This window comes from Podarcis filfolensis (genome assembly GCF_964270895.1).
Source record: "Podarcis filfolensis genome assembly, chromosome: 4".
Lineage (NCBI taxonomy): Eukaryota > Metazoa > Chordata > Lepidosauria > Squamata > Lacertidae > Podarcis > Podarcis filfolensis.
Genome location: NC_139607.1, coordinates 96,521,667 through 96,542,027, shown reverse-complemented (window position 1 = coordinate 96,542,027; position 20,361 = coordinate 96,521,667). Strand labels below are relative to the sequence as shown.

At 47.7% G+C, this 20,361-nt stretch overlaps 1 protein-coding gene across 3 annotated transcripts in view; it reads left to right on the top strand.

Annotated features, from left to right (window-relative positions):
- GDPD5 (glycerophosphodiester phosphodiesterase domain containing 5) overlaps positions 1–20,361 on the top strand; it is a 175,526-nt gene that overhangs the window by 140,787 nt on the left and 14,378 nt on the right. For all 3 annotated transcript variants that reach the window (XM_083609922.1, XM_083609921.1, XM_083609923.1), the window contains exons 8-13: positions 1,088–1,233; positions 6,707–6,789; positions 7,573–7,723; positions 8,335–8,553; positions 12,609–12,766; positions 15,579–15,726. In XM_083609922.1, coding sequence (XP_083466048.1) covers positions 1,088–1,233; positions 6,707–6,789; positions 7,573–7,723; positions 8,335–8,553; positions 12,609–12,766; positions 15,579–15,726 — 905 coding nt within the window. The remainder of the gene's footprint in view (positions 1–1,087; positions 1,234–6,706; positions 6,790–7,572; positions 7,724–8,334; positions 8,554–12,608; positions 12,767–15,578; positions 15,727–20,361) is intronic.

Below are 20,361 nucleotides of genomic sequence, written 5' to 3'. Positions count from 1 at the left end.
TCTTGATCTCAGGCTCATGCGTTCGAGTCCCATGGTGGGCTAAAAATTCCTGGAAGTTAGATTAAATGACCCTCATGGTTCCTTCCATCTCTACAATTATGTGATTCTATGGCATGTAGCATAAGTCGTATAAAATAATCAACAAACCATCAATAAAACCACTACAATTTGTAGAACGATATTAACGAAAATACGCTAAACATCGCAGTCGCAGCAAAAATTATGTTATATGATGAACAAATCAATACGGCACTTACAATCTTTAAAACAATATTAACAGCATTAGCAAAATAGCAACTAAGAAAAATAAGCAAAGTGAGTGGAAGAGTCAGCAAAGTGTTTCTGGTTCTTATGGAGCTGGAAAAGTGTTTGTTTTGCATAGGCACAGCCTCAGGGTACAGACATGCAACAGATGTTTTGGACTGTGTTGGTTGTACAGTGGCAACTTGGTTCTCAAACGCCTTGGCACTCAAGCAACTTGGAACCCAAACACTGCAAACCTGGAAGTAAGTGTTCCGGTTTGTGAACTTTTTTTGGAATCCGAATGTGCTCCTTTTTGAGTGTTATGCTTCCATTTTGAGTGCCACCCTTCCGTTTTAAGTGTTACACTGAGGTCTGTCTGTTTTTGCTATTTATTTTGCGTTTTTGTGGCTCTTTTTATTGTTTTTGTGACTGTGTGGAACCCAGTTCAGCTCCTGATTGATTGATTGTGTGACAGCAGTACATTGTTTATTGCTTTCATTTTATGGGTCAACAGTCTCGTTAGATAGTGAAATCCAGGTTCAATTGCTGTTTTAGGGGTTGTTCTTAAAAGTCTGGAACGGATTAATCTGTTTTGCATTACTCTCTATGGGAAAGCGTGCCTTGTTTTCAGAACGGACTTCCAGAACGGATTAAGTTTGAGAACCAAAGAACCACTGTAGTATTCCAAAATAGCTGGAGGGCACCAGAATGGGGAAGGCTGCTCTGTGAACTTCCTGAATGTCTTGGGAACAGCCTCTCCTCCCTCCTTTTCCTGGATCCCTGTTCACCATCCCTCTCTCTCTCTCTCTCTGTCTGTCTCTCATCTGTTTGCCTCTTCCTGCAGCCTCCCAGTTGCTGACTTTTGGAGCCTACTTTGCAGTGGTCCTGGCCCTGTACCTCATCCCCCTCACAGTCTATTCCCCTTGCATCATGGAGAAGAAGGACCTCGGCCCCAAGCCTGCCATTATTGGACACCGGGGAGCGCCAATGGTAGGATCCCCTTCTTATGACTCCCCCCCCCCCCCGCAGTCATCTATTTTTTTTAAAATATAAATTACCGTGTTTTTTGCTCTATAAGACTCACTTTTCCCCTCCTAAAAAGTAAGGGGAAATGTGTGTGCGTCTTATGGAACGAATGCAGGTTGCACAGCTATCCCAGAAGCCAGAACAGCAAGAGGGATTGCTGCTTTTCCTGCGCAGCGATCCCTCTTGCTGTTCTGGCTTCTGAGATTCAGAATATTTTTGTCCTTGTTTTCCTCCTCCAAAAACTAGGTGCGTCTTGTGGTCTGGTGCGTCTTATAGAGCGAAAAATACGGTAGTCTCCACCCCCATCATTCTACCCGGACACTAAGGTCCAGTGCCGAGGGCCTTCTGGAGTTGGACCTCAGCTGAACAATGGGAGTGGAGACTGTTAAGTTGTGGGTGAACATATCAGACGACGCAGCGATTCTTCAAATAGCTCTTGTTTATTCACAGGCCAGGACAGAACTGAACTGAAGGGCTCAGTCAGCCTGCTTATATAGAGCTCCAGTACCACGTTACTTTAACAACTTTCTAAAACTATCCAATCACTGAACGTCACTTTCGATCCTTCATTTGCATAACTATCTACAGTATCCTCCTGCTGGCCCAGGGTGAGAACTTCAGTACATAACAGAGACGCTCCTTCGTAGGTGATGCTTCTGAATGCCAGTTGCAGGAGAGGAGAGGAGAGTTGCTCACATGCGTCGGTGCCTCTCCTGCCAGCATCAGTCAAGCGGTTCAGTAAAAGAAGGCAAAATGTGTTTGCCTGGGCTCTCTTAGACAGCTGGAACATAGTGATAGAAGAGCCTCTCTCAAACACATATCACCTCCTAGTCTTACAAAAAATAAAAAATAAACCTTTTTTTAAAAATGTCTGGTCCTGCTTCTAGAATCCTTCCTCCTAGCCAAGTGTGTTTACTTTTGAACCTCGTCGTCGTCTTAATGCCCTCTGCCCAAGGCTTTCTGTTAAGAGCAGCTAATTCGCACACTAATACTTGTTGATCTTTGGCTCAGAATGAACATATGTTGCGCAAAGAGGAATTTGTTTTGGCAGCTGTTGCTGTGCCAGGAAGGAGTCGACGGCCTAATTAAAAACCTAAAGATGTCTCATTCCCCAGAATAGAGGGGGTGTGTGCTGGAGAGAGATATTTTTCTTCCACCTTGAAGGTAAAGATGAAAAAGGCTCAAAAGTAAACGAGGGGACATGAATCTGGCGTAATAGGATCGCCCCCTTTAGGATCCAAAAATCTTCATTCGTTAGGTCAAGATGTCTTTTGCAGAGAGAAGGCAAAATAAAAGCTGAGAGCCAGGATAAGAGAGGCAGCTTCTAGGCAGTGATTGCAGCTTTGATAAATTCTAATAATAATACTATGTAATATGAATCAAACAGGTAACAGCAAATTTGTTGTCGTTTAGTCGTTTAGTCGTGTCCGACTCTTTGTGACCCCCTGGACCAGAGCACGCCAGGCACTCCTGTCTTTCACTGCCTCCCGCAGTTTGGTCAAACTCATGCTGGTAGCTTCGAGAACACTGTCCAAGCATCTCGTCCTCTGTCGTCCCCTTCTCCTTGTGCCCTCCATCTTTCCCAACATCAGGATCTTTTCCAGGGAGTCTTCTCTTCTCATGAGGTGGCCACAGTATTGGAGCCTCAGCTTCAGGATCTGTCCTTCCCGTGAGCACTCAGGGCTGATTTCCTTCAGAATGGAGAGGTTTGATCTTCTTGCAGTCCATGGGACTCTCCAGAGTCTCCTCCAGCACCAGAATTCAAAAGCAGCAATTCTTTGGCAATCAGCCTTCTTTATGGTCCAGCTCTCACTTCCATACATCACAGCAAATTTAGGATGTGCAATTAAAAGTGGATCAGGTGCACTTGCAGGGAAATAATACTTCCTTTGGCCTGTCCTGAATCTTCCAATAACAACAACAAGAACAATAATAATTGGAAGGGACCCGGGTCATCTAGTCCAACCCTCTGCAATGCAGGAATCTTTTGCCCAACGTGGTACTCGAACCCACAGCCCTGAGATTAAGAGCCTCACGTTCTCTACCAACCGAGCTGTCTGTTACGAGAGCAAAAGGAAAAATCCTTTTCTCTACCTCCGCGCATAATTCCCGTCCCATCTCCTCTTCCTCGCCTTTTTCTCTAGAGGAATTGCGGTTTCCGGGACTGAAATGGGTGTTAATTCGTAAGTTCTTCTTCAGCATAGCTGCGCTTCTTCTCAGCAGGTTGGAAGGAAAGTCTCTGCCGCCCCTCTGATCCATAATTTAACAGACGGTTTGGTCTTCCTTTTAAACATTGCAAATCTCTTCCTTCCGGAATCAAGGTTTTTAAGAGCTCCTTTAAACCAGAAAGGACAATCCCCAGGTTTCAAAGCCTTTCTCATCCTTTGTTTTATCTTTTTTGTAGAAGCCTCTTCCTCTGCAGCGGATTAAAAGGCTCATTTCCTGCTTAGGCAAGTCACTCCTATTTTAGCTTCTTCCCCAATTTGACCTTTAGATCGGATTTTGTATTTTTTCAGAATAAAAAAAGTCCAATATTAAATGTCACTGTTGAATCTTTTAACGTGAGGGGAAGCAAGTTGGAAACATCATTGTTCCAGAGATGTATTTTTCCTGTGGGTCATAACTAGCAGGCTCACAATTATTATTATTATTATTATTATTATTATTAATAATAATAATAATAATTTAACACCTACTAAATACAATGCCTCAAACTGGCAAATGCTATTACGCCCTCCTGAAAGGTGAATGCCAATACAATCTGAGGGTATTTCTTCTTCTTCTTTGGCGATCACTCGTAGCTGAGTAAGACTGTCTTCTATAAACATGGTTCTAACAGGGAGTCCGTAAGTGACTGTGGAGGCCAATTCTGGATCCACACGTCCTTCCACTGTGGGGACATTGGTTTCCGGGCAGGAGTTGATCACGGTGAGGGTTTGCCAAGCGTACCTTCCTCTTAGCGCATTTCTCCCTTGCGTCCTGAGTTCGAGTGTCTTCAAAGCCCATGACACCTTCGGTAATGGCTGTTCTCCAACTGGAGCGCTAACAGGCCAGTGTTTCCCAATTGTTGGTGTTTATACTGTCTTTTTTGAGAGAGTCTTGAAGCCTCTTTTGTTGACCACCAGCATGACGCTTTTCATTTTTAATTCGGAATAGAGTAGTTGCTTTGGAAGACGATCATCAGGCATCCACACAACATGACCAGTCCAACGAAGTACAATGGTAGCTCGGGTTACATACGCTTCAGGTTACAGACTCCGCTAACTCAGAAATAGTACCTCGGGTTAAGAACTTTGCTTCAGGATGAGAACAGAAATCGTGCTCCGGTGGCGCAGCAGCAGCAGGAGGCCCCATTAGCTAAAGTGGTGCTTCAGGTTAAGAACGGTTTCAGGTTATGAACAGACCTCCGGAACAAATTAAGTACTTAACCCAAGGTTCCACTGTATTATCAGATAAGATAAGGTTACCAGATTTTTTTTCAATGAATCCCTGGACACTTTAAATACATACATACATACATACATACATACTACGTTTGGGACATTGATGCTGCAGCGATGGCGGTGGCAGAGGGGCAGCCGCCGCCTTGACTGAGGTCATGTTTCCCCTTCGAGGAGAGCTGAGAGCGGTGGTGAGGCTCGGGCAACGCGATGCCTCCCTTCCCATCGGAGCAGCCCCAATCCCATTCCTACTTGCGTGCAAGCAGGAGGGTGCGTGGATCCCTCAGCTGGGAAGAGAGGCTTTCCCTTGCCCAACTGAGAGATCCCTGCCCCCTCCTGCTTGCACGCAAGCTCTGATAGGCAGCATGAAGCCTCCCTTCACAGCTTAGTTGCTGGGGTCAGGGAAGGCGGAGGCAGCCCGGAAGCTGCATCTTCGAGCCCCTGCACCACCATCATATGGGGACTTCCCAGCAGCTCCTGAAGCCAGCCAGAGCCAACTGCTCTGGGCTGCTGAGACTGCCGCTGCTGCGTTTCCCGGGGACATTAGATGAAATCCAGGGACATTCATTTGTCCGGGGACTTATTCGCAAATCTGGGGACTGTCCCTGGGAAACAGAGACGTCTGGTAACCCTATGCTGCCAAATGCTAGGGGAAACCGAAATGCCTTTTCTTGGCACGTAAATGTTGGTGCCAAGGCTCATCTATCTGTGGAGAGCAGTCCACAGTCGTGGAGCCACCACCCAGAAGACCCTGTCCTGTGCTGTCACTCTCCATGCTTCCCATGGAAGCGGATACACAGAGATGGGTCTCCGATGATGGGTGCAGGGTCTGGGTAGGTTCCTGCACAGAGTCCCAAAGGTATTGACGTCCCAAGCTTCATCGCGCTTCATATATTTAGACCAGCACTTCAAATTGAGCCTGGAAATTAATCTCTAGCTGGGATGGGATAGAATTTTACCTGATCGGACCTCCTGCTTCTAGTCCACAGACTGGCTCCAGAATTCTGCAGCGGCTGCCGTTTTTTAGCCAATTTATTGCCATTTTATTAGCTGATAATAATAAAGATAACGGTAATAATACTACGTAATAATTACTTATTTTTATCTAAACAATTTATCTACCGCTCAACTGCAGTCGTCTGTAGGCAGCGGAAAACAAATGCAACGTGGAAAAATTAGTTAAAGTGAGCTGGGAGCCAGTGTGGTGTAGTGGTTAAGAGCAGTGGACTCTTAATCTGGTGAACCGGGTTCGATTCCCCGCTCCTCCACCTGCAGCTGCTGGGTGACCTTGGGCTAGTCACACTTCTCTGAAGTCTCTCAGCCCCACTCACCTCACAGAGTGTTTGTTCTGGGGGAGGAAGGGAAAGGAGAATGTTAGCCGCTTTGAGACTCCTTAGGGTAGTGATAAAGCGGGATATCAAATCCAAACTCTTCTTCTTCTTCTTCTAAAAGTCAGACTTCAATGATGCGTCTTCCTGTTAATCATTTGTTCATCCCCCTACTTCACTGTAATTCCTGCATCACTTTCCTAACAGCAAAAAGTTCGTTTTTTTAAATAGAAAAAAGCAGGTTTATTGTATGAGTCGACACAGCACTTTAATTTTGCAGACCTCTATTTCATTCTACAAAAAAAGTGTCAGTCTGGGGGGCACCCACAGCATTCCCGCAAAGCACCCTTTTATAGAAATATTTGTGCCATGTTCTTGAAGATTCCATTAATATATATTTTTTTCTGGTGGCCTCCATCTGTTTCCAGCGGCAAAACACCCAGCGGACTCTGTCCCATCTTTTGATCTCCTCAAATTAATCTCTTCAGTATTATAGAGATTCTCATTTGGCAGCTTGATCCCTTTCTGTGTCCGATGCTATTTTAAACATGTTTGGATAGTCGATGCTGGCATTTTAACTGACTGCTCTATCTCTTGTACGCTGTCCGGTTTGGCAGCTTGCTTAGATGAATAAATGATATTGTTTGTTCATCTTTTCCTCCTTCCCAGATGGCACCTGAAAACACTCTGATGTCCTTCCAGAAAGCGGTGGAGCAGAAACTCTACGGAGTGCAGGCAGATGTGGTCATAAGGCAAGTGCCTCTCTCTGCTCTCAGGTGCAGAGTTGAATTGTAGAGTTGGAAGGGGTACCAGGGGTCATCTAGTCTGACCCCTTGCAAAGCAGGAATCTCAGCTAAGGAATCCCTTGCCACGCTAGTTTCTTTTGCAAGTCTCCTGCCCTTGTTTACATTTCTGGGCTCGGAGGTGTGCAATTTGCTATATTTGTCCAGGCCGAGTGGGAAAGTGAGGATGCTTTTAAGCACGGGGTTGTGGAATTCGGGAACTGGTACCTTTTTCCAAGCACAATTCAAAGGTGCTGACCTTTAAAGCCCTGAACGGCCTCGGCCCAGTAGACCTGAAGGAGCATCTCCACCCCCATCGTTTGGCCCGGACACTGAGGTCCAGCGCTGAGGGCCTTCTGGCGGTTCCCTCCCTGCGAGAAGTGATGTTACAGGGAACCAGACAGAGGGCCTTCTCGGTGGTGGCGCCTGCCCTGTGGAACGCCCTCCCACCAGATGTCAAAGAGAAAAACAACTACCAGACTTTTGGAAGACATCTCAAGGCAGCCCTGTTTAGGGAAGCTTTTAATGTCTGATGCATTACTGTATTTTAATATTTTGTTGGAAGCCGCCCAGAGTGGCTGGGGAAGCCCAGCCAGATGGGCAGGGTATAAATAATAAATTACTGGACTGGATAACCCTCGGGTGTCCCTTACAGCTCCGTGACTCTACATGGAACAGTGGAGGCATTCTGCATCGGTCGAGCGCTGCCTTGCAAATGTAACGGGAGACTGTTTTTCTCTTTCCGTTGCACAGCTACGACGGGGTGCCTTTCCTCATGCATGACAAGACGCTACGGAGGACGACGGATGTGGAGGCTGTCTTCCCACAGAGGGCCTACACACATTCTTCTATGTTCAACTGGACAGACCTGGAGATGCTGAATGCCGGCGAATGGTTCCTCAAGGTGTGCAGCCGAGTCTGGAGGGTGGGGTGGGTCTTCCCTGCCCTTGCTTGCTTGCTTGCTTGCTTTATTCAATCAATCAATCAATCAATCAATGGTGGTTGAAGCATTAGGAGGTGAGCCTCCGCTTCCCAAATTGGCTTTTCCAAACCAGCCTGGTTGCCTCCTTCTACCACGATGGATGCTTTTGAGAACAGAACGAAGCACCCCATTAATCAGCTTGAGAGACAGAGAGTGATCTTGAAAACGCCCTTGCGTCTTGGAGGATGGTTTCCCCTTCATCCCTTCTCCTCTTTCTCCTCCTCGCTTTCAGGAAAGCTCCTGATGTGCAAAGTATTTGTTTGCTGTCTCCCGATATTCTTTACAAGATGTTTTGTCAGGGGGCCTGAGGGAAAAGAAAAGTTTGCAGAAACGAGTTAACGTGTCTCGTTGGTTTTCCGGAACGGGCTTTTACGTTGTGCGAAAGCTCAAATGAAATCTGGAAATCGACGGCCAGGGAATAAGCTGCCGCACGGATGTAGCCTAAAAGATGGCTTCCTCAAAAAAGAAAAACGTTGGCTTCCAAAGCGATAACGTTGAACGCTGGTCTCTCTGTTTGCTCCCCCTTCCCTCAGAACGATCCCTTCTGGACCGCCCAGTCGCTCTCCAGTTCCGACTTTGTCCGAGCCGCCAACCAGTCCGTCTGCAAGCTGGCCGAGATGCTGGAGGTGGTCAAGGGCAACGCCACCGTCCTCTTAAACTTCCAGAGCTTGCCCCGGGACCACCCTTACTATAGCGCTTTCATCAACATCACCCTGGAAACGGTCCTCAACTCGGGCATCCCTCAGCAGGCTGTGAGTTCAACGTCACTTTTGTAGGTAGATGCTGAATAATGTTTGTGGGGGCTTCTGCTTCAGTTGGAGAAGCAGAAACTAGAGGTGGGCTTGGGAGAGGCTCATGGGCAAAAGAAGCTTGTTCCTGGGGGGGGAGGGTCGCTGTAGCTTTTCGGAGGATGAGCGAGAAACATTCCCCAAAACCTGCCCCCTGCCCCCCACAAAATGCACCTTGCTCATTGCTGCTTGCTTCCGTCCTGAGTATTGCCGGGGGTGGACTAGATGTTCCTTGGGGATCCCTCCTGATTCTATGAACTTCCTTTTCGATGTGCCCTGCCTTCTCATTGGCTGCGTGATCCTAGCCAATCAGGGAGCACGTAGTCATGGTGATCAAATGGCGACTTCATTGAGGGTGAATGAAGATTTTCCTTGCCCTCCCTGGGAATGGCCTGGTTGCTGGGGATTCTTCATAATAATAATAATAATAATAATAATAATAATAATAATAATAATAAATTTATTTATACCCTGCCCATCTGGCCGGGCCTCCCCAGCCACTCTGGGTGGCTTCCAGCAGGATATTAAAAACACGATAAAAGATCAAACATTAAAAGCTCCCTGAACAGGGCTGCCTTCAGATGTCTTCTAAAAGTCAGGTACAGTGGTACCTCAGGTTACAGACGCTTCAGGTTACAGACTCCGCTAACCCAGAAATAGTACCTCGGGTTAAGAACTTTGCTTCAGGATGAGAACAGAAATCGTGCTCTGGCGGCGCGGCAGCAACAGGAGGCCCCATTAGCTAAAGTGGTGCTTCAGTTTAAGAACAGTTTCAGGTTAAGAATGGACCTCTGGAATGAATTAAGTTCTTAACCCGAGGTATACCACTGTAGTTGTTTATTTCCTTGACATCTGGTGGGAGGGCGGTCCACAGTTTGTTCTTGGTGCCATTGTCAAATCATTCCAGAGATGGGTCTCCTGCTGAGATCTTCCCTCATCCTGGAGCAGCCGTCTTCTGAGTGACAGCCCTCCACTGATTATAGTGTCCCTCCTCTTTACCTTATATGAATAAGTTCAAGACACAAACCATTTCGTGAAGGTCCATTCAATGTGGGACATCTCTTCCTGATCTCTTCAACCTGGGATATCCGGGCAGCTGGGAGGCATCTGCCTAGAGCAGTGGGTTGGGCGGTGAGATTTCCATGTGCCCTTAGATCCTGGCGCTGTGGTCTAAACCACTGAGCCTCTTGGGCTTGCCAATTAGAAGGTCAGCGGTTCAAATCCCCGTGACGGAGTGAGGTCCCATTGCTCTGTGCCAGCTCCTGCCAACCTAGCAGTTCGAAAGCACACCAGTGCAAGTAGATAAATAGGCACCACTGTGGTGGGAAGGTAAACAGCGTTTCCGTGCGCTTTGGTTTCCATCATGGTGTCCCGTTGTGCCAGAAGCGGTTTTGCCGTGCTGGCCACATGACCCGGAAAAGTGTCTGCGGACAAACGCCAGCTCCCTTGGCCTGAAAAGTAAGATGAGTACCGCCGGTGCCAGATTTACGTATAAGCTAAACAATCTATAGCTTAGGGCCCCACTCTCTTGGGGGCCCCCAAAAAAATTAAAGGAAAAAAACCTTGGATGTACATTTCCAAAATATAAGATAAAAATCAAATCAAATAAAACCTACATACAACAACAGTGTTTTGTGTCGTGTAGGCTCCTATTAGGTCCATAAATTACCATATAGCATATATTCCACACAAAAAACAGCGACCATTTGTTGTTGACAAAGGACAGCTGGAGATATAAAGGGCCCCATTACCATCAGTAGCTCAGGGCCTCATCAAACCTAAATCCGGCCCTGAGTACCACAACCCCATAGTTGCCTTTGACTGGACTTAACTGTCTAGGGGTCCTTTGCCTTTAAAGATAAAGGGTAAAGGGACCCCTGACCATTAGGTCCAGTCGTGACCAACTCTGGGGTTGCGGTGCTCATCTCGCTTTATTGGCCGAGGGAGCCGGCGTACAGCTTCTGGGTCATGTGGCTAGCATGACTAAGCCGCTTCTGGCGAACCAGAGCAGCACACGGAAACGCCGTTTACCTTCCCACCGGAGCGGTATCTATTTATCTACTTGCACTTTGACGTGCTTTTGAACTGCTAGGTTGGCAGGAGCAGGGACCGAACAATGGGAGCTCACCCCATCGTGGGGATTCAAACCGCCGACCTTCTGATCGGCAAGCCCTAGGCTCTGTGGTTTAACCCACAGCGCCACCCGTGTCCCTTTGCCTTTACCTTTTACCAAACAGCCTTTCCAGTTAAGGGTGTGAGAGTTTTGTTGTTGTTGCTCACCGCGTTCAGTCCTGAAGCATCTCGCACACCCACATATGGAGCAATTAGCTTGGGGGACGACTCCACATTTAGTTTCCATCTGTTCTTTCTAAGAACACCGGCAGCCAGTTTCCAATCCGACGTGCGTCTTGCTCCACCGGGTCCTCGTTCAAGGAGGCTGCCCGCTTCCATTCTGTCAGCCTTTTCTGTTCACCCACCCCCAAAAATAACCTTTTGGAGGCAGCGTTTGTGCTTCTAGCTTGGTTTAATGCTGCCTGATGAAGACTCAGGTTCTATCCACAACGACATCTTATTATTTTGTTACATTTTATTGCATTACATTAGATTGGCATCCCTCCAATGAGCTCAAGGTCGTGTATGTAGCTCTCCTGATTTTATCTTTACAACAACCCTGTGAGGTAGGTTAGGCAGAGAGGGAGCGTGTCGGGTACCGGGCGTCCCAATCTGCCAATTTGGAAGGGTATAAATTCAGCCAGAGAGGTGGGTCCCACAAAACGAAATCCCTTCACTGCCAAAGGACAGAGGAGGCCACAGGATCTGGCTATAATTGTACAGCGAAGGCTCTCTAGAAGCACCTTTGGACTGAAAAGACCAGATGATTCTTAGCAATAGGAAATAATTTCAGGTTGGAGAGAGAGAGAAAGAGAGAGAGAGAAGATAAAGTATTTGCACTGATCTTTATCTTTTCTCTCTCTCTCTCTCTCCAACCTGAAATTATTTCCCTTTGCTAAGAATCATCTGGTCTTTTATTTGCACTGATTGAATGCGGGTGGCGCTGTGGGTTAAACCACAGAGTCTAGGACTTGCTGATCAGAAGGTCGGCTGTTCGAATCCCTGCAACGGGGTGAGCTCCCGTTGCTCGGTCCATGCTCCTGCCAACCTAGCAGTTTGAAAGCACACCAGTGCAAGTAGATAAATAGGTACCACTGCAGTGGGAAGGTAAATGGCATTTCTGTGCGCTCTGGTTTCCGTCACGGTGTCCCGTTTCGCAACCTAGCAGTTTGAAAGCACACCAGTGCAAGTAGATAAATAGGTACCGCTCCGGCGGGAAGTAAACGGCATTTCCGTGCGCTGCTCTGGTTCGCCAGAAGCGGCTTAGTCATGCTGGCCACATGACCCGGAAGCTGTACGCCGGCTCCCTCGGCCAATAAAGCGAGATGAGCGCTGCAACCCCAGAGTCGGCCACGACTGGACCTAATGTTCAGGGGTCCCTTTACCTTTACCTATTTGCACTGATCAGGAAACCACACTCAAGACTGCTGTGACCGGATACGCAATGGTACATTTACATAACGCAGAAATGTTCCAGAATTTTAAAGTGAAATATTTGAACCAATTTTAAGCCGTGGTTTTGAGAAACTGTTTTTGCTCCTTGAGCGAGGAGTGCGATCTTTTGAAAAGCAGCGCCAACCGTTGAAAAGCTTTTGCAGCCTTGACCTCTTGGTAATGGCTGCTCTTTTCTAACGCTAGAAAAGTGCAACCTGTGCTGCTGATATAAGTAGTATATGACTCATGCAACACGCTGGCGACTCATATACACACAATAATTACCAAAATAAGTATACATTCTTTATCAATCTTCTGAGAAAAATACAAAACCTTGTGCAAAGCCGCAGAAACTTGCGAACTGTCCAGTCTAAGATGAACTTATAATGTCTGATTTCAATAGATTTTCCAAATGCTCTTTTCTAACGGCGACTGCTACTGGGTTCCTTTCGTTTTGTTTTCTGCCCCATCAGGTGATGTGGTTGCCCGACTCTGACCGCCAACTGGTCCAAGAGGTTGCCCCGGGATTCCAGCAGACCTCTGGCGTCAAGGCTGGGGCTCAGTCTTTGAGGGACAGAGGCTTTCAGAAGCTGAACCTGCGCTACACCAAAGTCACCAGGGACGATATCAGGTCTGCTGTGGGCTTTCGCCCTTCCACATATCTTTGGTCTCGTTCTCATAAGCATCCTTATCTTTCTGGACTGTACCACTTTCAGCCCAAGGGAAGCTTTCATGACGGAACGTTTCTCCCATTTTTTTTTAAAAAGAGAAACGTAAACCGACACCCTTGCTTCTAGAAAAGTAGAGTGCCAGGGAAGGTAATGTCTAGATTTGGCTTCTCCCTGATGCGCTGGCTTTCTGAGGTCAGGGAAGCCTGCAATCTACATGAATTATGACCAGGGGTGGGGTGCTAGTGTCACACACAGTTCATCGTTCCTCCCACCAAAATATCTAGGAAACCAGGAGGGGTTTTGCAACATAATGAACTTGTAGAATAAATTCCTCAAGGCAAGATGCTTTGCAGGAGGTTGAACTTTGGGTACATTCCAGCTCTCCAGTTCTATGATTTTGTGACTCCGGCAAGCTTTCCTCAGTGAAGCAGATTGCAGAATTGACCTTCTTGTTAGCAGAGATGACTACGGCGCTGAACAGAGCTAGCGGCGGAGGAAAAGGCCTTTTGACAGGGGTGCCTAATGATGACTAAGGGCCTGCGGAGACAATTGCATGCCTGGAACGTAATGGATGGCTTTGTGAGGCTGCCTCTAATATCCTCTTTGGGCCCTTTGAGAGACAAGCTCCAAACCACTTGCCACGCTCCTTATCTCTCCGGCAGCTGCTGCTGTTACCATGGAGCTGTGAAGAAGTCCAAGGTCCCGTTTTTTATTTCAGAAATTACTTTGTGCGCAAAAAAAACAGCCCATTAATAGCCTTTGATCCGTCCGTCTTATCTTTGGACGGACGTTGGCTGGGACACTTTCCGAGAACAACGCGTGGTTGCGGTTTGCCGATTGGGGAATAATATTTTGGGGATGTAGATCTGGAGCAAGTGACGGCATTTGTTTTGCAGCTGGATGAGAAACGTTTGCTTCTCAGCCTTGTCGTGTTTGCTTGTTTGCTCCCTCAGGGGGTTGAACCAACATTTGCGGGTGCTGCTGTGCCCCTCAAAAACCCACAGTGCATGAGAGACATTTTGCTCTTCCTGCTCAAATCAACTCTGCACGGGCTCAGTGTCTCCTGTATTGAACAAAATAAATAAATTCCTTCCAGTAGCACCTTAAAAAGGTAAAGGGTAAAGGAACCCCTGACTATTAGGTCCAGTCGTGACCGACTCTGGGGTTGCGGCGCTCATCTCAGTTTAGTGGCCGAGGGAGCCGGTGTACAGCTTCTGGGTCATGTGGTCAGCATGACTAAACCACTTCTGGTGAACCAGAGCAGCACATGGAAATGCCGTTTACTTCCCACCGGAGTGGTACCTATTTATCTACTTGCACTTTGACGTGCTTTCGAACTGCTAGGTGGGCAGGAGCTGGGACTGAACAACTGGAGCTCACCCTGTTGCAGGGATTTGAACAGCCGACCTTCCGATCGGCAAGTCCTAGGCTCTGTGGTTTAACCCACAGCGCTTAGAGACCAACTAAGTTTGTTATTGGTATGAGCTTTCATGTGTATGCACACTTATCTGAAGAAGTGCTGTTTATCTCTTTGACATCTGGTGGGAGGGCGTTCCACAGGGCGGGTGCCACTACCAAGAAGACCCTCTGCCTGGTTCCCTGTAGCTTTGCTTCTCACAGTGAGGGAACCTCGGCACTGGATCTCAGTGTCCAGGCTGAACAATGGAGGTGGAGATGCTCCTTCAGGTCTACTGGGCCTTTGAGGCCATTTAGGGCTTTCAGGGTCAGCGCCAACAGTATGAATTGTGCTCCGAAACGTACTGGGAGCCAATGTAGGTCTTTGAGGACTGGTGTTATATGATCTTGGCGGCTGCTCCCAGTCACCAGTCTAGCTGCTGTATTCTGGATTAGTTGTAGTTTAGATTTCCCTTGAGACAGCAGGTATATTCAGAAGCAGAGTACCCTCAGGTACCAGACACTGGGGACAGGCAGGGGAATGGCCATCGTTGCTGCCTTTTTGGCGTTCTCCTTCTTGAACCTTGGTGATATGGCCTGAAGCCAAAATTTGACTCCCCCCCCCCCAGCCCTAACCGAGGCTTTGGAAAAGAAGCATGAGAGCTCCTGCAGGCTTTTAGAGCCCTCTCTCCTCCTTCCTAAAGCCCAGTAAGCAGTTGCCTGGCTTTGGGAAGGAAGAGGAGGACCCTGGGACCTTGTCAAAGCCCTCATGCGTCCTGTGGCGCTGTGGTCTAAATCACTGAGCCTCTTGGGCTTGCCAATCAGAAGGTCAGGGGTTCGAATCCCCGTGACGGAGTGAGGTCCTGTTGTTCTGTCCCAGCTCCTGCCAACCTAGCAGTTCGAAAGCACACCAGTGCAAGTAGATAAATAGGTACCACTGTGGCGGAAAGGTAAACGGCGTTTCCGTGCACTCTGGTTTCCGTCATGGTGTTCCATTGTGCCAGAAGCTGTTTAGTCCTGCTGCCCACATGACCCGGAAAGCTGTCTGTAGACAAATGCCGGCTCCCTCGGCCTGAAAGCGAGATGGTCGCCACAACCCCATAGTCGCCTTGGACTGGACTTAACCATCCAGGGGTCCTTTACCTTTTATCTTTACCTGCCTCCTTCCCAAAGCTGGAGAAGCGCTTACCAGACTTTGAAAAGGTACCACCTCAGCCAGTGGCCTAAAACGGCCTCTGTTCTCCAATGTGGTTCTTTGACGGCAGAATCTGGGACCAGACAGAACCCAGCGTCCCAACGAGATCCAGCAAATGCCATTTTGACGTTCTTCTGCGCTTTTTAAGGCCCGTCCTTCTCCCCGCTCTGCTTCCTCGACAGGGAATACGCCGTGGCGAACTTGAGCGTCAATCTGTTTGTCGTGAACGAGCCTTGGCTCTACTCTGTCCTGTGGTGCTCCGGGGTCCAGTCCGTCACCTCCGACAACTCTCGTGTCCTCAGCAGGCTGCGTTCCCCAGTCTGGATGATGGTAAGCAGGGCTTGGGCTTTGTGTCCATTCGTTTCCAGGCGTATGAACTTCAGGAAGAGAAGCAGCCTGCTGGAACAGGCCTGCCAGGTTTCAGGCATCCGAGGGAGCAGAATGCTGCAAGAGCCGGGAATGATAAAAAAAATCCCACAGGAAGCAGGGATGGCCATGAAATTGGGTGTCTTTGAAAGAGGATCGGACAAATTCATGACAGAGGAAATTATAATTACAATATAATATAATATAATATAATATAATATAATATAATATAATATAATATAATATAATATAATATAATATAATATAATATAATACAATACAATACAATACAATACAATACAATACAATACAATACAATACAATACAATACAATACAATACACAGTGGTACCTCGGGTTAAGAACTTAATTGGTTCTGGAGGTCCGTTCTTAACCTGAAACTGTTCTTAACCTGAGGTCACACTTTAGCTAATGGGGCCTCCTGCTTCTGCCGTGCGAGTTCTGTTCTCATCCTGAGGTAAAGTTCTTAACCCGAGGTACTATTTCTGGGTTAGCGGAGTCTGTAACCTGAAGCATCTGTAACCTGAAGTGTCTGTAACCCAAGGTACCACTGTAATATAATTATTTACACCCTGCCCATCTGGCTGGGTTTTCCCAGCCACTCTGGGCAGCTTCCAACAAGAGATTAAAAATGCATTAAAACATCAGTCATTAAAAACGTCCCTAAACATGGCTGCCTTCAGATGTCTTCTAAACATCGGGTAGATGTTTATCTCTTTGACCTCTAATGGGAGGGCGTTCCACAGGGCAGGCGCCACTACCGAAAAGGCCCTCTGCCTGCTTCCCTTAACTTCTCGCAATGAGGGAATCGCCAGAAGGCCCTTGGCGCCGGACCTCCATGCAGGGTGGAGACGCTTCTTCAGGTCTACTGGGCCGAGGCTGTTTAGTGCTTTCAAGGTCAGCACCAATACTTTGAATTTTGTTCGGAAACGTACTGGGAGCCAATGTAGGTCTTTCAAGACTGATGTTATGTGGTCCCAGCGGCCGCCCCCAGGCACCAGTCTAGCTGCCGCATTCTGGATTAGTTGTAGTTTCCCGGTCACCTTCAAAGGTAGCCCCACGTAGAGTGCATTGCAGTAGTCCAAGCGGGAGATAACCCAAGCATGCACCACTCTGATGAGACTATCCGAAAAGGACTCTTTAGTGGCTACTAGGTGCTGCCTCCACAGCAATGCTTTTGCAGCTCCTTCCCCCGCCCAAAGAGGCCACAAATACTTATTATTCTTTTTATTATTTATTAAATTTGTATACGGACCTCCATCCGTAGATCTCAGGGTGGTTCACAACACAGAAATGCAAGTTTCAAAAAACCCCCACACAAAATACACATTGAAAACAAGAACGAAACTGATACACTCCCACCACTTGCTTCAAACGTAGGGCCAAAAGCTTCAGTTGTAGTAGTAGTAGTAGTAGTAGTAGTAGTAGTAATAATAATAATAATAATAATAATAATAATAATAATTTTATTTATTTCCCGCCCTCCCCAGCCGAAGCCGGGCTCAGAGTGGCTAACAACAGTAAAATATACAACAAAGTAAAAAGAAAAGGCTTTGCCTAGTGCCTTAAGCTAGAGAGCACCAGGTGAGCTTCCCTGGGGGAAGGGTATTCCACAAATGGGGAGCCAACGTTGAAAAGGCCCTGCTCTCGTGTTGCCACCCGCTGGACCTCCCACGGAGGGGCTCAGGGAGAAGGGCCTCATAGGATGATTGCAGGGTGTGGGCTGGTTCTTATGGGGAGGACCCATAAGAGTCCTTGAGGTATTGAGGTCCTGAGCCGCATAAGGCTTTATGGGTAAAAATCAGCACTTTGAATTGGGCCTCGAAACATCATAGAGGAGGCTGTGGTTCATACAGGGCTTACCCGGGGTTATCTTCTTGCTCCGACACACAAGCACACGATTATACTTCTTGTTACTGAAAGAGTAAGGGGATAAACCTCTACTCAGGTCAAATCCATTTGTTGATTAGAGGGGGAAAGCAAATTGACAGTGCTTGCAACTTCTGCTGCTGCAGCTACCAGTTTAGTGGCCCAGGGCGGCATCTAGTGGTCGCGAAAGTGCTTCTTCTTAATTCATGCACAGGCATTTATTTGAGCCCCAGTCTTATTGGTTGGTTCTGTAGATTAATAAACTAAAGCTTTGGGTCAGGGATGGTTCTCCAAGGGCTGTCTTGACCTGTGGCCAATACTCTGGCGCCTGAGTGTCAAAATAGACGTGGTCGAAGTGTAAAAGTGAGCACAGCCCTTTTTTGAAAAAGCAAATATTGGGTAAGGGGTCATGGAAACCTGTTGGCAATGCAGCAGGAAGCCTAGGGGAATGATCATATATATTGATTGATCAATAGATATAGATATGAAAATATTTTGGGGGGACTTGAGGGCCGCAATTTACTTTGGCTTCATGGCATCAGGCAGCCCATATAAGCCCTCAATTAAATTTTAAAAAGTTTCCTGTTTTAAAAATGAATTTTGAAGGATCTTGGGAGCCACAGAAGACCTCTTGGGGTCTAGATGGGGTCATGATCTTCTGGACCACCGCCTCGCAGACGTGGGGATACAGGGCATAGCCCGTAACTGGCTGTGCTCTTTTATCTCTGGTCGGGGACAGAGGGTGGCACTAGGGAGGGAAATGTCGTCGCGCCACTCCTTGGTGTGTGGAGTGCCGCAGGGCGTAAATTCTCTCCCCGATGCTTTTTAACATCTTTATGCGCCCCCTTACCCAGATTATCCGGAGCTTTGGGCTGGGCTGTCACCAATATGCTGATGACACTCAGCTCTATCTGCTGATGGATGGCCACACCGACTCGGCCCCGAACACACTGACCAGATGCTTGGAAGCTGTGGCTGGATGGTTTCATGGGAGCCGATTGAAACTAAATCCTTCGAAGACAGAGGTCCTATGGCTAGGTCGGGATGGCATGGGGATGAGGAACCAACTCCCTTCTCTTGCAGGGGCCCAATTAGTGCCATTGCCTTCCGTTAAGAGTTTGGGTGTAATCCTTGACGCCTCCCTTTCCATGGAGGCGCAAGTTACAGCAACAGCCAAGGCGACATTTTTCCACCTTCGCCGCATCAAGCAGTTGGTCCCTTACCTTTCCCGCCCCGGCCACAGTGATCCATGCGACGGTCATCTCCAGGCTTGACTACTGTAATTCGCTCTACGCGGGGCTGCCCTTGAAGCTGTCCCAGAAACTCCAGCGGGTGCAGAATGCTGCAGCGAGGCTCCTCACGGGGTCTCTGCCATGGGAGCATATTCACCCAGTGCTTTTCAAGCTGCACTGGCTCCCGGTGGAGTACAGGGTCAGATTTAAGGTGCTGCTTTTGACCTTTAAAGCCCTTCACGGCCTAGGACCCTCGAACCTACGGGACCGCCTCTCCTGATATGCCCCACGGAGAGCCTCAAGGTCCATAAATAACAACACCCTAGTGGTCCCAGGCCCTAAGGAAGTTAGATTGGCTTCAAACAGAGCCAGGGCCTTTTCAACACTGACTCCAGCCTGGTGGAACGCTCTGCCTCATGAGACCAGGGACCTGCAGGATCTGATTTCTTTCCGCAGGGCCTGTAAGACAGAGTTGTTCCGCCTGGCCTTTGGCTTGGAGCCAATTTGATTCCCTCCCCCTCTTTCTTTTTTCTTTTCCTTCTCCTCCTGCGATGAGGCTACATTTTAATATTTTAATGTTCCATTATTTTAATGTTGTATTTTATTTTTGTTTTTAAGTTGTAATCATTCATCTTGTTTTTATTATTGCTTGTAAGCCGCTCTGAGCCCGGCCTTGGCTGGGGAGGGCGGGGTATAAATAAAAAATTATTATTATTATTATTAGATGCCATGGCGTAAGCCCCCCTATCCTTTGTTTTAGAACTGTGAATTAAGGACATGGTTTTTGAAGCTGCTTCGCTCCTGGTGTTACTGTAAGAGAAGGAATAATAATAATAATAATAATAATAATAATAATAATAATAATAATTTATTTATACCCCACCCATCTGGTTGGGTTTCCCCAGCCACTCTGGGCAGCTCCCAACAGATTAAAAACAGAATAAAACATCAAACATTAAAAATTTCCCTAAGCAGAGCTGCCTTCAGATGTCTTCTAAAAATCAGGTAGTTGTTTATTTCCTTGACATCTGATGGGAGGGCGTTCCACAGGGAGGGTGCCACTACCGAGAAGGCCTCTGCCTGGTTCCCTGTAACCTCACTTCTCGCAGCGAGGGAACCACCAGAAGGCCCTTGGCGCTGGATCTCAGTGTCCGGGATGAACGATGGGGGTGGAGACGCTCCTTCAGGTATACTGGGTTGAGGCCGTTTAGGGCTTGAAAGGTCAGCACCAACACTTTGAATTGTGCTCGGAAACGTACTGGGAGCCAATGTAGGTCTTTCAGGACCAGTATTATGTGGTCTCGGCGGCCGCTCCCAGTCACCAGTCTAGCTGCCGCATTCTGGATTAGTTGTAGTTTCCAGGTCACCTTCAAAGGTAGCCCCACGTAGAGCGCATGGCAGTAGTCCAAGAGGGAGATAACCAGAGCATGCACCACTCTAGCGAGACAGTCCGTGGGCAGGGAGGGTCTGCGTACCAG